The sequence below is a fragment of the Phyllobates terribilis genome, unplaced genomic scaffold (genome assembly GCF_046119375.1).
Source record: "Phyllobates terribilis strain yellow unplaced genomic scaffold, ASM4611937v1 Scaffold_3__8_contigs__length_932513732, whole genome shotgun sequence".
Lineage (NCBI taxonomy): Eukaryota > Metazoa > Chordata > Amphibia > Anura > Dendrobatidae > Phyllobates > Phyllobates terribilis.
Window position 1 is genome coordinate 462,051,644 of NW_027362763.1, and position 15,033 is coordinate 462,066,676.

Consider the following 15,033-nt stretch of genomic DNA (forward strand, 5'->3'; position numbering starts at 1 on the left):
TGTCTATTGGCTAAGCAATCTTCTTAAATTACGGTAAGTTCTAGCCCATGTAAAATATCTATCACTAGAACCTGGGGAGACCTGGAGCTGACAATCACTAGAGCCCGGGGAGACCTGGAGCTGACAATCACTAGAGCCCGGGAGACATGGAGCTGACAATCACTAGAGCCCAGGGGAGACCTGGAGCTGACAATCACTAGAGCCCAGGGGAGACCTGGAGCTGACAATCACTAGAGCCCAGGGGAGACCTGGAGCTGACAATCACTAGAGCCCGGGGAGACCTGGAGCTGGTAATCACTAGAGCCCGGGGAGACCTGGAGCTGACAATCACTAGAGCCCGGGAGACATGGAGCTGACAATCACTAGAGCCCGGGAGACCTGGAGCTGACAATCACTAGAGCCCAGGGGAGACCTGGAGCTGACAATCACTAGAGCCCAGGGGAGACCTGGAGCTGACAATCACTACAGCTCAGGGAGACCTGGAGCTGGTAATCACTAGAGCCCGGGAGACCTGGAGCTGACAATCACTAGAGCCCGGGAGACCTGGAGCTGACAATCACTAGAACCTGGGGAGACCTGGAGCTAACAATCACTAGAGCCCGGGGAGACTTGGAGCTGACAATCACTAGAGCCCGGGAGACATGGAGCTGACAATCACTAGAGCCCGGGAGACCTGGAGCTGACAATCACTAGAGCCCGGGGAGACCTGGAGCTGACAATCACTAGAGCCCGGCGAGACCTGGAGCTGACAATCACTAGAGCCCGGGAGACCTGGAGCTGACAATCACTAGAGCCCGGGGAGACCAGGAGCTGACAATCACTAGAGCCCAGGGAGACCTGGAGCTGACAATCAGTAGAGCCCAGGGAGATCTGGAGCTGACAATCACTAGAGCCCGGGGAGACCTGGAGCTGACAATCACTAGAGCCCAGAGAGACCAGGAGCTGACAATCACTAGAGAGCCCAGGAGATCTGGAGCTGACAATCACTAGAGCCCGGGGGAGACTTGGAGCAGACCATCAATAGAGTCCAGGGAGACCTGGAGCTGACCATCACTAGAGCCCAGGGAGACCTGGAGCTGACCATCACTAGAGCCCGGGGAGACTAGGAGCTGACAGTCACTAGAGCCCGGGAGACCTGGAGCTGACAATCACTAGAGCCCGGCGAGACCTGGAGCTGACAATCACTAGAGCCCGGGAGACCTGGAGCTGACAATCACTAGAGCCCGGGGAGACCTGGAGCTGACAATCAGTAGAGCCCAGGGAGACCTGGAGCTGACAATCAGTAGAGCCCAGGGAGACCTGGAGCTGACAATCAGTAGAGCCCAGGGAGACCTGGAGCTGACAATCACTAGAGCCCGGGGAGACCTGGAGCTGACAATCACTAGAGCCCGGGAGACATGGAGCTGACAATCACTAGAGCCCGGGAGACCTGGAGCTGACAATCACTAGAGCCCAGGGGAGACCTGGAGCTGACAATCACTAGAGCCCAGGGGAGACCTGGAGCTGACAATCACTAGAGCCCAGGGGAGACCTGGAGCTGACAATCACTAGAGCTCGGGGAGACCTGGAGCTGGTAATCACTAGAACCTGGGGAGACCTGGAGCTAACAATCACTAGAGCCCGGGGAGACTTGGAGCTGACAATCACTAGAGCCCGGGAGACATGGAGCTGACAATCACTAGAGCCCGGGAGACCTGGAGCTGACAATCACTAGAGCCCGGGGAGACCTGGAGCTGACAATCACTAGAGCCCGGCGAGACCTGGAGCTGACAATCACTAGAGCCCGGCGAGACCTGGAGCTGACAATCACTAGAGCCCGGCGAGACCTGGAGCTGACAATCACTAGAGCCCGGGGAGACCAGGAGCTGACAATCAGTAGAGCCCAGGGAGACCTGGAGCTGACAATCAGTAGAGCCCAGGGAGACCTGGAGCTGACAATCAGTAGAGCCCAGGGAGATCTGGAGCTGACAATCACTAGAGCCCGGGGAGACCTGGAGCTGACAATCACTAGAGCCCAGAGAGACCAGGAGCTGACAATCACTAGAGAGCCCAGGAGATCTGGAGCTGACAATCACTAGAGCCCGGGGGAGACTTGGAGCAGACCATCAATAGAGTCCAGGGAGACCTGGAGCTGACCATCACTAGAGCCCAGGGAGACCTGGAGCTGACCATCACTAGAGCCCGGGGAGACTAGGAGCTGACAGTCACTAGAGCCCGGGAGACCTGGAGCTGACAATCACTAGAGCCCGGCGAGACCTGGAGCTGACAATCACTAGAGCCCGGGAGACCTGGAGCTGACAATCACTAGAGCCCGGGGAGACCTGGAGCTGACAATCAGTAGAGCCCAGGGAGACCTGGAGCTGACAATCAGTAGAGCCCAGGGAGATCTGGAGCTGACAATCACTAGAGCCCGGGGAGACCTGGAGCTGACAATCACTAGAGCCCAGAGAGACCAGGAGCTGACAATCACTAGAGAGCCCAGGAGATCTGGAGCTGACAATCACTAGAGCCCGGGGGAGACTTGGAGCAGACCATCAATAGAGTCCAGGGAGACCTGGAGCTGACCATCACTAGAGCCCAGGGAGACCTGGAGCTGACCATCACTAGAGCCCGGGGAGACTAGGAGCTGACAGTCACTAGAGCCCGGGAGACCTGGAGCTGACAATCACTAGAGCCCGGCGAGACCTGGAGCTGACAATCACTAGAGCCCGGGAGACCTGGAGCTGACAATCACTAGAGCCCGGGGAGACCTGGAGCTGACAATCAGTAGAGCCCAGGGAGACCTGGAGCTGACAATCAGTAGAGCCCAGGGAGACCTGGAGCTGACAATCAGTAGAGCCCAGGGAGACCTGGAGCTGACAATCACTAGAGCCCGGGGAGACCTGGAGCTGACAATCACTAGAGCCCGGAGAGACCAGGAGCTGACAATCACTAGAGAGCCCAGGAGATCTGGAGCTGACAATCACTAGAGCCCGGGGGAGACTTGGAGCAGACCATCAATAGAGTCCAGGGAGACCTGGAGCTGACCATCACTAGAGCCCAGTGAGACCTGGAGCTGACAATCACTAGACCTGCGCCATTATGGAAGGTGAATATCTGTTATTTATTTAAAAGGGGGAGTACAACATTTAAAAAGGGGTAGGACAACCCCTTTTAGAGCTGTGCTGGTCCTCCAACAATCTACTATTGAAACCTACCCTGACGATAGGTCATCAATACTTATGCCCAGACAACCATGGTTGCCAATAACGTTGAGCACACCTGCATAACTGTCTTTATCCTGCTGCTAACGTCATGGGCACTGACATTTGGCAGAGGCACTTTTGTCTGGGCAGTAGTATTAGGGTAAACCTTGAGCCAGGACTATTGCTAGGCTGCTAAAAATACCTATATCGGTTTCCTGCAAGATATTCATCCCCAAAATGCTGCTATATGCAGTATATCATGCTTTCTAGCCTGATAAATGACTGAAAGTAATAATAAAAAGATATTTTATCAACTTATTGACATAAAAGTGTACAATAAGCTCATGTGCCTATAGAGAATAATAACACTTTTACAAAAATATCTAACGGAATAAAGATTCTTAAAAGAACTATGCTCATTTTAGCATAAAGCAAGCCGACTGAGACATGAAAAAGGTGCAAGAATCACCAAAATGTTCTTTATTATTCAGTACACATCTGGTAAGTACAAAAGCGATACCTGGATATCCACTACATATTACACACAGATTTACACACCCTAACATTACACTGACTGCTATACTTCAAAGCCAGGAATGCATCACAACTTTACTTACAATTATTCTTAAATTCCTCTTAGCTACCAATTCTGTCAAAGGATAAAAAGTAATAAATGCCGCAGAGGTCAGAGTACTGCACATTGATTTATTCTATGTCCTATGTCCTAACTACCAAAACCAGCGCCTAGCGAGGCCTACAGCACAATACCAGTACACACCTCTCAGCTACTAACAGTAACCAGACACTAAAATACACACAACTGCAATATAAATTCCAGAAATTCCTCCTACGAATTGCACATTTCATTATGCTTAATAATGAAAAAAGTAAGAAAAATACATGAAGAACTATTCTATGTTTTAAAAGAAATCTGTCAGCAGGTTTTAGCTACCTCATCTGAGAGCAGCATAATGTAGGGAAAGAGAAGCTGAATCCAACCATCTATCACTTGGATTACTGGGTGTAGCTGTTCTGACACAGAGTATTTAGATTTAGAATGAAGCAGAGCTGAGAAAGCTAACCCCACCCACACCACAGCTAACCCCGCCCACACCAAAGCTTCCTGTCCACATTGTATATTTACAGAAAGCTGCTAATCAGTGCTGGGGGCGTGGTCAGACCAGGCAGCTTACTAGTCCAGGCAGTGATAATCTCCTGCTGATAAAGCACTTAATGTATTGAAACAACAGCACACAGCCTAATAGAGGACATCCCTTAATTCAGTGTCTCAGCCCCAACCTCATGCTGCACTCAGATTACATAGATAAAACCTGCCACATAAATGATGTATATAGACATATTAAAATAAAAACACAGTTAGAATGAAGGATGTGTGTTTCAATCTTCGTCAAAGAACACTAATGTTTATATCACATCACTTAGTTATTAATAATGTAGCCAGAAAATTCAGCTAATCTTTCCATACATTAGAAAACAAAACGACATCAGACATTATTAGTGTAATTTGCCATTATTCAGTTAATAAATCGTTATAGCCCTCCCATGGGATTTCTACCAGTTTCAATTGTGGATTCAATTTGTTTCGCTGTGTATTTACAGCAAATTTCTTATTACAATTCCCTTGTAGAAGACTACAGAGGCAGAAACATGTCAAGCTACATGTCAAAGGTTTCCTCATCATTTGGTGTATATGGTATATGTGCTAAATTACCGTAATCCGAGTGAATATTTCACACATCAATACAGTTCCGACACCCAGATGTAGTCATAATTGCTTCACTGTTCTGTTTTTTATTCTTTTAGAAACTGAGCTAAAATTATTTGATTTTGTATTCAATAAAGAAAAAATACGACATAGCTCATATACTATCCTGCCATCTACAGTTCAGTAGTACAGTAATATTTTGAATACTTAATATAGGAGGCATAAAAGCAGGAAATCACAACGCTGGCTAACTCCTTACCAACATATGACGGAGAGTTGCATCATATGCTGGCTCCCTGCCTTTGTGGCGGGCTCAGAAACTGAGCCTGCATCTTTCCTGGCAGATGATGGCTGAGATATTCAGCCATCACTCTGCCTCTAACAATCGCGGATGAAGCAGAGTTCCGTGATGCAATTGCGGGGAGTTGAAGAGTTGATATGACAGCCAGGGGTCAGCCGAAGACCACCGTACCTGTCATGACAGTTCTGTGAATGCCAGATTCTGTCTGGTGTTCATAGGAGAGTGTGATTATTGCTGAATATAGCACAAACCATTGACAACAACAGGTTCAAGTCCCCCATGGGGACTTACAAGTACAGTGAAAAGTTAAAAAAAAACATAAAAGTTCAAATCACCCCCCCCCGCCTTCCCCCCACACACACACACACACTTCTGCCCCATTAAAAAAAAAATACATACACATATGTGGCATTGTTATGTCTATAAATCTCTGGCCTATCAAAATATAAAAATAATTAACCTGATTGGAAAACAATATAATGAGAAAAAAATTCTTAACGCCAGAATTACGTTTTTTCAGACGTTGCAACACTGCAAAAAAATGCAACAAGGATGCGATCAAAATGTAGTATCTACCCCAAAATGCTATCAATAAATCGGCACCTCAGGGCACAAAAAATAAGCTCTCACAAAGTGCCATCAACAAATAAAATAAAAAATGGCAACAAGGTAATTTTTTTTTCTCTTACTAAATTTCCTAATTTTTTTTCACCACAAAAAGAAAAAACTATATGTTTGGTGTGTCCAATACTGACCTGGAGAAACATGTTGCCAGGTCATTTTTACTGCATAGTTAACATGGTAAGTAAAAAGCCTTAGAAACAATTTTTTTGCAATTTCACTATACTTGGAATTTTTGTCTCTGCTTTCCAGTGCATCACACTATAAAATGAATGGTGTCATTCAAAAGTACAATTTATCCTGCAAAAACAAGCCCTCGCATGGCTACGAGGATGGAAAAATAAAAAAAAATTATGGCTGTTGAAAGAAGAGGAGGAAAAAACGAATACGCAAAAACGGAAAAGAGCCCGGAGGTAAAGGGGTTAAGGCAAATTGTATTTTCTCAGTAAGGAATGTAATGTTATGGCCCAATTAATTTCATTCAAATAGAAAAAAAAAATTGTAACAATAAATCATACTAACCTGAGCTTTTATGATGTGCATAAACCTCGACATCAGTTCAGGACACTCCAACAAAAAATGAAAGTGATCAAATATGATTTTAGGGTTTCTGCAAAGTGAAGAAAATAAAATAGCTTAAATTTCCTTATGTAAAGGGTGATTTGTATCGCACTATAAAAGAACCAGGGCCAGAGCGACCGTGCTGGGACATGAGGGAGGATTTAGCAAGTAATGTGTTTTAGATTTTATGCCTTTCCTTTTCAAAGTTAAAAACTCTTTTCCTGAACTTGTAAAAATTACTTTTGTACAGTTAAAGTTTACTTCATATTATAAGAAGCAATGACCAGCAGGACTCTCGTATAAGTGAAGGCTCCACATAACATTTGCATAGGTAGTGGCTGGTCCGTCACATATCTTGGGTACCTAATTTCCTCTTAGATTATAAGCTCTTGTGAGCTTACATACTGTAAATACAGTGGAGAAAATAAGTATTTGATACACTGCCGATATTGAAAGTTTTCCCACCTACAAAGAATGGAGAGATCTGTATTTTTTGTCGTTGGTACACTTCACCTGTGAGAGACCAAATCTTAAAAAAAAAAAATCCAGAAAATCACACTGTATGATTTTTACATAATTAATTTGCATTTTATTGCATGAAATTAGTATTTTATACAATAGAAAAACAGAACTTAATATTTGGTACAGAAACAGTTGTTTGCAATTACAGAGGTCAGACGTTTCCTGTATTTCTTGACCAAGTTTGCACATACTGAAGCAGGGATTTTGGCCCACTCCTCCACACAGATCTTCTAGGTTTCGGGACTGTCGCTGGGCAACATTGAGTTTCAGCTCTCTCCAAAAATTTTTTCATTGAGTTCAGGTCTGGAGACTGGCTAGGCCACTCCAGAACTTTGAAATGCTTCTTACGAAGCCACTCCTTAGTTGTCCTGGCTGTGTGTCTTGGGTCATTGTAATGCTGGTAGACTCAACACCCACGACCCAAGACCAATCTTCAATGCTCTTACTGGAGGGAAGGAGATTGTTGGCCAAAATCTGGCGATCCATGACTCCATCCATTCTTCCTTCAATACTGTGCAGTCATTCTGTACCCTTTGCAGAAAAGCAGCCCCAAAGCAGAATGTTTCCTCCACCATACTTCATGGTTGATACAGTGTTCTTGGGGTTGTATTTATACTCTTCTTCCTCCAAACACGGCAAGTGAAGCTGATGCAAAAAAGTTCTATTTTGGTCTCATCTGACCACATGACCTTCTCCCATGCCATCTCTGGATCATACAGATGATCATTGGCAATCTTCAAACGGGTCTGGACATGTGCTAGCATGAGCAGGAGGACCTTGCGTGCTCTGCAGGATTTTAATCCATGATGGCATAGTGTGTTACTAACGGTAGTGTTTGAGACTTTGATCCCAGCATTCTTCAGGTCATTGACCAGGTCTTCTTGTTTAGTTTTGGGCTGATTCATGACCTCTCTCAGAATCATCCTTACCCCTCGAGGCAAGATCTTGAATGGAGTCCCAGACTGAGGAAGATTGACAGTCATCTTGTGTTTCTTCCATTTTCTAATAATTTTGCCAATAGTTGTTGCCTTCTCACCAAGCTGCTTGCCTCTTGTCCTGTAGCCCATCCCAGCTTGTGCAGGTCTACAATTAGGTCCCTGGTGTCCTTAGACAGCTCTTTGGTCTTGGCCATGGTGGAGAGGTTGGAGTGTGATTGATTGTGTGGACAGGTGTCTTTTCTACAGGTAACAAGTTGAAACAGGTGCAATTAATACAGGTAATGAGTGCAGAGTAGGAGGGCTTCTTAAAGAAAAACTAACAGGTCTGTGAGAGCCACAGTTCTTGATGGTTGGCAGGTGATCAAATACTAAATTAAATTGCATTTTATTGTATGAAATATTTAAAAATCACACAATGTGATTTTCTGTTTATTTTTTTTAGATTAAGTCTCTCACAGTTGAAGTGTACCTAAGATAAAAATTACAGACCACTCCATTCTTTGTATGTATGTACACACATACACACGCATTATTTTATTTATTTATTTTTGTAATATTCAAAAAAGAAATAACGTTATAATGTAACCACTAATAAATATCAACATTCATTTCATAAAGTATAAAGAAGAAACAACATGGAAGAACTTGGGATGAGATAGGGGTAGGAGAAAGGAGAGGGAGGAGGGACATTGTTTTAGGCACAATAAATTATAATATTTTTCAGCACTGTTTGGGGTAAATATAAATTGCTATGTTTATAAATTTGTTTTTATTTACTGTTCATATTTCATGCTACAAAGTCTGGAGAATAAATTCTTAAAGGAAGGCCTCAAGAACAAAATGACTGTTCAAACCAAGCAGTCTGTGCACCCAAGCATTTCAGTCAACCTTCTCACAAAATAGATTTTCTTCCATCTATCTACGGCTTCCTTATAGATGGAAAACAAGTAGGTGGGAAGGTGCACTGAACTGTATGGCCACGCCAAGCGTGCATTGAGCACTTGCACTTGGTTTGAACAGTAATTAAGTGCTGAGAGACTCCCTTTAGGTCTTGTAGATACCCATTTTTTTAATTTTTTTCTTGGGGAAGGGGTCAGAGAGCTAGCAGTGTTCTAAATATATTATTGCTGTCGTGTCATAAAAAAATAATAATAAATTATGGCAAAACAACAACATGCTTATAACACACCCTTCTCCCCCCACCGCCCGTCCCCCAAAACAAAAAAAATGTAGTGGGAGGCAGGACTTTAAAAAAAAAAAAAGTGTGAGCATGTATGTACTTACGTACGTACGTACGTATAATACATATATACATACCATATTTTTCGGATCATAAGACGCACTTTCCCCCCCACCCAAAATTTGGGAGTAAAAAGGGGTGTGTCTTATAATAAGCACGTATAGTATTTTCCCTGGGGGGGCGGCGTCCGATCGGGGTCCCAGATACAGGAGGTTGGTGGCTGCAGCGGTAGTGGGGCGATGCTGCGGGCCCCGTCCTGAGAATTCGGAGGTGAGCGGTGGCGAGGTTCCCTATCCCGTACATAACCCTGCGCTTTTGCAAAATGGCTGCCGGATCATGCGCAGATTGAGATCTCGGGAGATGAGATCCCGCCACCACTGGGGCCTGTAGCATCGTCCTGCTACCGCTGCCACCACCACCGCCTTGAATCAGCGACACTTCTTCTGAGGAAGGGGCCGCAGCATCGCCCTGCTACCGCCACCACCACAGTCTTGAATCAGCGACACTTCTGAGGACGGGGCCTGCAGCATCGCCCGACTCCTGCCTCCGCCGCCAATCTCCGGTATATTTGACCCTCGCTCCACCACCGCAGCCCCCCAGGTAAAAAGGATTATAAGGCGCACCATTTTATTTAAAAAAAAAAAAAATTCCTATTTTGTACATCAAAATTTGAGGTGCGTCTTGTAATCCGGTGCATGTTATAACCCGCATACACGAGTACACACACATAAATGTCACCTATAATCTGTACAATTCAACTGAGGAAAAAATTGAATAATTTTGAGGGGACAAATAAAAACAAAACTAAAATAATGTGGCTGCATAAGTGTGAACTCCCTCTTATAATTGGGGATGTCATTATCTTCAGAATTAGCCAACAACATTTAAACTCATGTTCAATGGTATTTCGTATACAGCTGCCATCATGTATATTGGTTCTGATTAACCCCATATAAAGTTTAACTGTTCTAGTAGGGGTTTCCTGGCCTTTTCTTAGTTGAATTTTACAATAAAAGCCATTGTCTGTAAACAGCTCACAACACAGTAAAGGGATCTCATTGCTGAAAGTTATCAGTCAGGAGAAAGGTCCAAAAAAATTTCCAAGACCATTTCCAATTACCTCTACCATGGAACACTGTGAAGAAGGTCATCAGGACGTCGCTTATATTTCGCACAACAATGACATTACCTATAGCAGGACATCCCGAAACAATAAAAAACTGATAATAGACAAGAAGAAAATTGGCCCAGTAAACTGCTAAGAGGCTAAACCATTAAAGGAGCCGCAGGAATTTCTGGCAAGTACTGGTTGTATAGTGTAAGTGACAACAATCTCCTGTATTTTTCATATCTGGCCTGTGGGGTTGGGTAGGTTGGCATGATGGAAGCCTTTTCTTACAAAAGAAAACATCCAAGCCCGGCAATATTTCGCCAAAAGCTACAATAAGTCTGCTAAAAGAATAAGGGAAAACATGTTATGGTCTGATGAGACCATGGTTGAGCTTTTTTGGCCACAATTCCAAAAGGTATGTTTGACGGGAAGCCAACACTGCACATTACCAAAAGAACGCTATACCCACAGTGAAGCATAGTGGAGGCAGCACTATGATTTCAGGCTGTTTTTCGGAAGCTGGAATTGGAGCTTTAGTCAAAGAGGAGGGAATTATGAACAGTTCTATATATCAGTTAATTTTGTAACAAAACCTTCTGCTAAAAAGCTGATCATGAGGAGGAATTTCACCTTTAAGCATCCCTCCAAATCATCAAAAGAATGGCTTCGCCAGAAGATCAAAATTTTGGAATGGCCCAGCCCAAGCCCAAGACTTGAATCCAATTGATAATCTGTGGGTTGACCTGAAGAGGGTGATGCCCTCTCAATCTGACAGATTTGAAGAACTAGTGCAAGGAAGAGTAGTAAAAGACTGCCAATTCTAGATGTGCCATGCTTATAGACTCCTACCCAAAAAGACTGAATGATGTCATAAATTCAAAGGGTACTTCATAATATTTTAATATTAATTAATAGTTAATTTATTTTTCCACCTGAAAGATTTCAGTTGGTTTTTCAATTGTACAGATTTTGGGTAACTTTAAAAGTAGAAAAAGTTCTGAAATTATTCTTCTTGGTATAAATTTTTTTTTACATGACAAAATCCTGGCATTTTAACAGGGTTGTATAGACTTTTTATATCCGCTGTACTTTAAAAAAAAATCTAAGCCTCTTTCCTTCTAGACAAGACATTACTATAACCTACCTTGTAACGAAACATTTTAGAACTTCATCATGTTTGCAGACAAATTCAATAAATCTTGGAGAAGTCATCCTAGATGAAAACATACAGATAATTAAAACTTGCCACATAAAAACAACTTTTCCATTTGTACCTGATGGGTGTAAGCCCTTATATTTTTAATACAACAAAAGGAATAACTAAACGAGAAACTTCACGGTTTATCACTGTGTCCTTATGCTTCAAGACCCAAAATTCAGTGCTGGATACATTTCTTTAAAGGGATCCGGTCACGTCCACAAACGCTATTAATCTGCAGAATAACAGCGTTACAATGCTTCCTGGCTGCCATACTGAAAGTGTGACTACCTGTAGAAAAGGACCATTATTCCTACTGGGAGTCTTCAGATTTCGAACAGTCAAGAAACGTGCACGGAGTGACTCCAGTCATCAGTCACAGCATTGTGAGCTGCGGCTGTAAACCCGCCCCGGCACTTTTATTATGTAACATCCCTGGAGGCGTGCTGGCATGGCTTACCACCTCCCACCATGCAAGACCGCTATCTTACCTCTCAGTCCAGGCTGCACACTTTGCTCCAGTACCTGCAGTGTGCATGTCTCTTGTCTGATTGCTTAGGGCTGCGGCGCGGTTACTGCCTGTTTCTTATAGTTACATGCACAGTCCTAATGCGTCCCCAGCCTATTGCTGTGAGTCACTGGATACTTAAACCCCCTCCACCCAGTAGGAGGTGCCTGAGCAACACTTTCATTCAGTGTGTTCTGTGCAACAGAGTTGCCAGGTCCTGTCCTGTATCTTGTCTGTTTCAGCCACCCTGGGGGCTATATACCCAGGCCTGTTACCTGTATCTGTGACTTCTAGTCTGTTCCGCCACCCTGGGGGCTGAGGTCCCAGGCTCGTTCCTGTATCTTGTTCCTGGTTCAGTTCCTGACTGAACAGTGTCCTAGCCCGTTACCTGTTTCTCTCTATGTCCGTATCTTCCCTTTTCCTGCAGCGTCTGAACTTGTACCTAACTCCAACTCATTGTCTCTGTACTTCTGTTTGTGAATTTTGTGTCCACTCGCTACTTCATAGTAAGTACCTTGTGTGTATCTGGTTCTGCTTGTCCCGTTTCCCTGCCTCCGTATCTACCTCCCGTGTTCTAACTATCTTCCTGTATTTTCCAGTCTGTTCCATGTGAACAGAGCCCTGTCCTGTCTGCCTGCCTGCACCTTCTGCTCTGTTCTGCTCTGCTTGCCCACCGCATCTGCGGTTTCACTCTTCTCGTCTGCCACACCTGCGGTTTCACTCTGCTCTGCTTGTTCACCGCACCTGCGGTTTCGCTCTGCTTGTTCACCGCACCTGCAGTTTCGCTCTGCTTAGCTTGTTCACCGCACCTGCGGTTTGTACTCTGCTCGTCTACCGCACCTGCGGGTTTTGCGCTGCTCTGCTCGTCTACCGCACCTGCGGGTTTTGCGCTGCTCTGCTCGTCTACCGCACCTGCGGGTTTTGCGCTGCTCTGCTCGTCTACCGCACCTGCGGGTTTTGCGCTGCTCTGCTCGTCTACCGCACCTGCGGGTTTTGCGCTGCTCTGCTCGTCTACCGCACCTGCGGGTTTTGCGCTGCTCTGCTCGTCTACCGCACCTGCGGGTTTTGCGCTGCTCTGCTCGTCTACCGCACCTGCGGGTTTTGCGCTGCTCTGCTCGTCTACCGCACCTGCGGGTTTTGCGCTGCTCTGCTCGTCTACCGCACCTGCGGGTTTTGCGCTGCTCTGCTCGTCTACCGCACCTGCGGGTTTTGCGCTGCTCTGCTCGTCTACCGCACCTGCGGGTTTTGCGCTGCTCTGCTCGTCTACCGCACCTGCGGGTTTTGCGCTGCTCTGCTCGTCTACCGCACCTGCGGGTTTTGCGCTGCTCTGCTCGTCTACCGCACCTGCGGGTTTTGCGCTGCTCTGCTCGTCTACCGCACCTGCGGGTTTTGCGCTGCTCTGCTCGTCTACCGCACCTGCGGGTTTTGCGCTGCTCTGCTCGTCTACCGCACCTGCGGGTTTTGCGCTGCTCTGCTCGTCTACCGCACCTGCGGGTTTTGCGCTGCTCTGCTCGTCTACCGCACCTGCGGGTTTTGCGCTGCTCTGCTCGTCTACCGCACCTGCGGGTTTTGCGCTGCTCTGCTCGTCTACCGCACCTGCGGGTTTTGCGCTGCTCTGCTCGTCTACCGCACCTGCGGGTTTTGCGCTGCTCTGCTCGTCTACCGCACCTGCGGGTTTTGCGCTGCTCTGCTTGTATACCGCGCCTGCGGATCCGTTCCTATATCCCAGTCTGTACTGGTCCCTATCCTGCCTGCGTTCCTACCTGCCAGTCAGTCCGGGCATGTGCAGAACATATTAACAGCCGGATATCCACAGAGCGAGCGGTCAAAGTGCTGGGGAGTGCTTACAGCGACTCACTGTGTGCTGATCGGTGACTGTAACCATTCTGGCGTGACTGCATGACTGAACAATGTTGGCTCCCAGGATGAATAAAGTTCAATTTCCATCGGCATCTTTGTAACGCTATTAACCTGCAGATTAACGCTATATCTGCAGGTTAATAGTATTTGACAGGTTCCCTTTAAAAGGAAACATGCTGGCAACCCTGTAGGGGCATTGGAGCACACTGTGTTACCAAGTTCAATATAATATCCCCTTTGGTGGCTGCTGAAGATATCTTAAATTTTTTATTTTAAAATTCAGTACTAATTTGTAAAGCACTGGGGAAAATTGCCACTAAAACAGATTTTGTGGAATTGGTGGACAATACATTTTAGCAAGAAGTGCCAGGCAGCTGTGGCCAAGGCAAATAAGATCATAGGATGCATTAAGAGACAAATACTCATGACAAGAACACTATATAAAAGTCTCTTAGAATACTGTATACAATTGTGCATGAAAAGGACATACGGGAACTAAGGCAAGTGCAGAGTCTAGTCATTTACTTATACCTAGACCTGACAATGGGGCATTCACTATCAGAGACAACTGCTTCAGAGGGGTTTTCCTTCCTCTGGATCAATAGGTTGGAGCTACTTAGCAACACAGGTCGTGTGGCCACAGATTGCTGTATGCTACAGCCCAGCAAAACTGAATGGGGTTGCATTGAAAACTGCAAAGCCTGTAGGAAACAGTTTGCTTGTTAGTGACTAACCAGTCGTGGAACCTTACGGGTTATAATGCGGCCCCATTCACTTGCATTACAGTTTGATGTGGCAGTGGCATACAGCAATCTTTGGCCTTGCGACCTGTATTGTGGCCAAAGTTACCACGCAGGCCCCCCCATACACATAAGACTGATGTCGGCTGAACCTGCCGATATCGACGAGTTTGAACCAACAGATTAGTGGGTATGTCGGCTGCCGATCCATTTGTTACCTAAAAGATAAGAGGTCACCAGAGATGTTTTTACCATAGCTCTCTCGTAGAGAACACAGGAGCGCTCCTGTGTATGGGAGAGTCAGGTGAGATAGCTGCAGGCTGAAGGATCGGCCGAACCATTGTTTGGATAACAGCTACATAAAGTGTATAAGGTGCTTTAAGCTACATCAACCTGTGTATTTTATTACACCTTATAACCATATGTGTATGCAGGAGATTTGAAGCTCATTGTTAAAAAAAAAAAAAAAAGAAAAAGAAAAAAAGCTTAAAATTGCTATAAAAACGTATGCATCAAATAGTG

General features: G+C 45.5%; 1 protein-coding gene across 3 annotated transcripts in view; it reads right to left on the reverse strand.

Annotated features, from left to right (window-relative positions):
* The window catches only part of HACE1 (HECT domain and ankyrin repeat containing E3 ubiquitin protein ligase 1), a 104,408-nt gene that overhangs the window by 55,518 nt on the left and 33,857 nt on the right, over nt 1–15,033 (reverse strand). For all 3 annotated transcript variants that reach the window (XM_073675768.1, XM_073675770.1, XM_073675767.1), the window contains exons 13-14: nt 11,350–11,418; nt 6,356–6,443 (exon numbers count right to left, since the gene is read on the reverse strand). In XM_073675768.1, the coding sequence (XP_073531869.1) occupies nt 6,356–6,443; nt 11,350–11,418 (157 nt within the window). The remainder of the gene's footprint in view (nt 1–6,355; nt 6,444–11,349; nt 11,419–15,033) is intronic.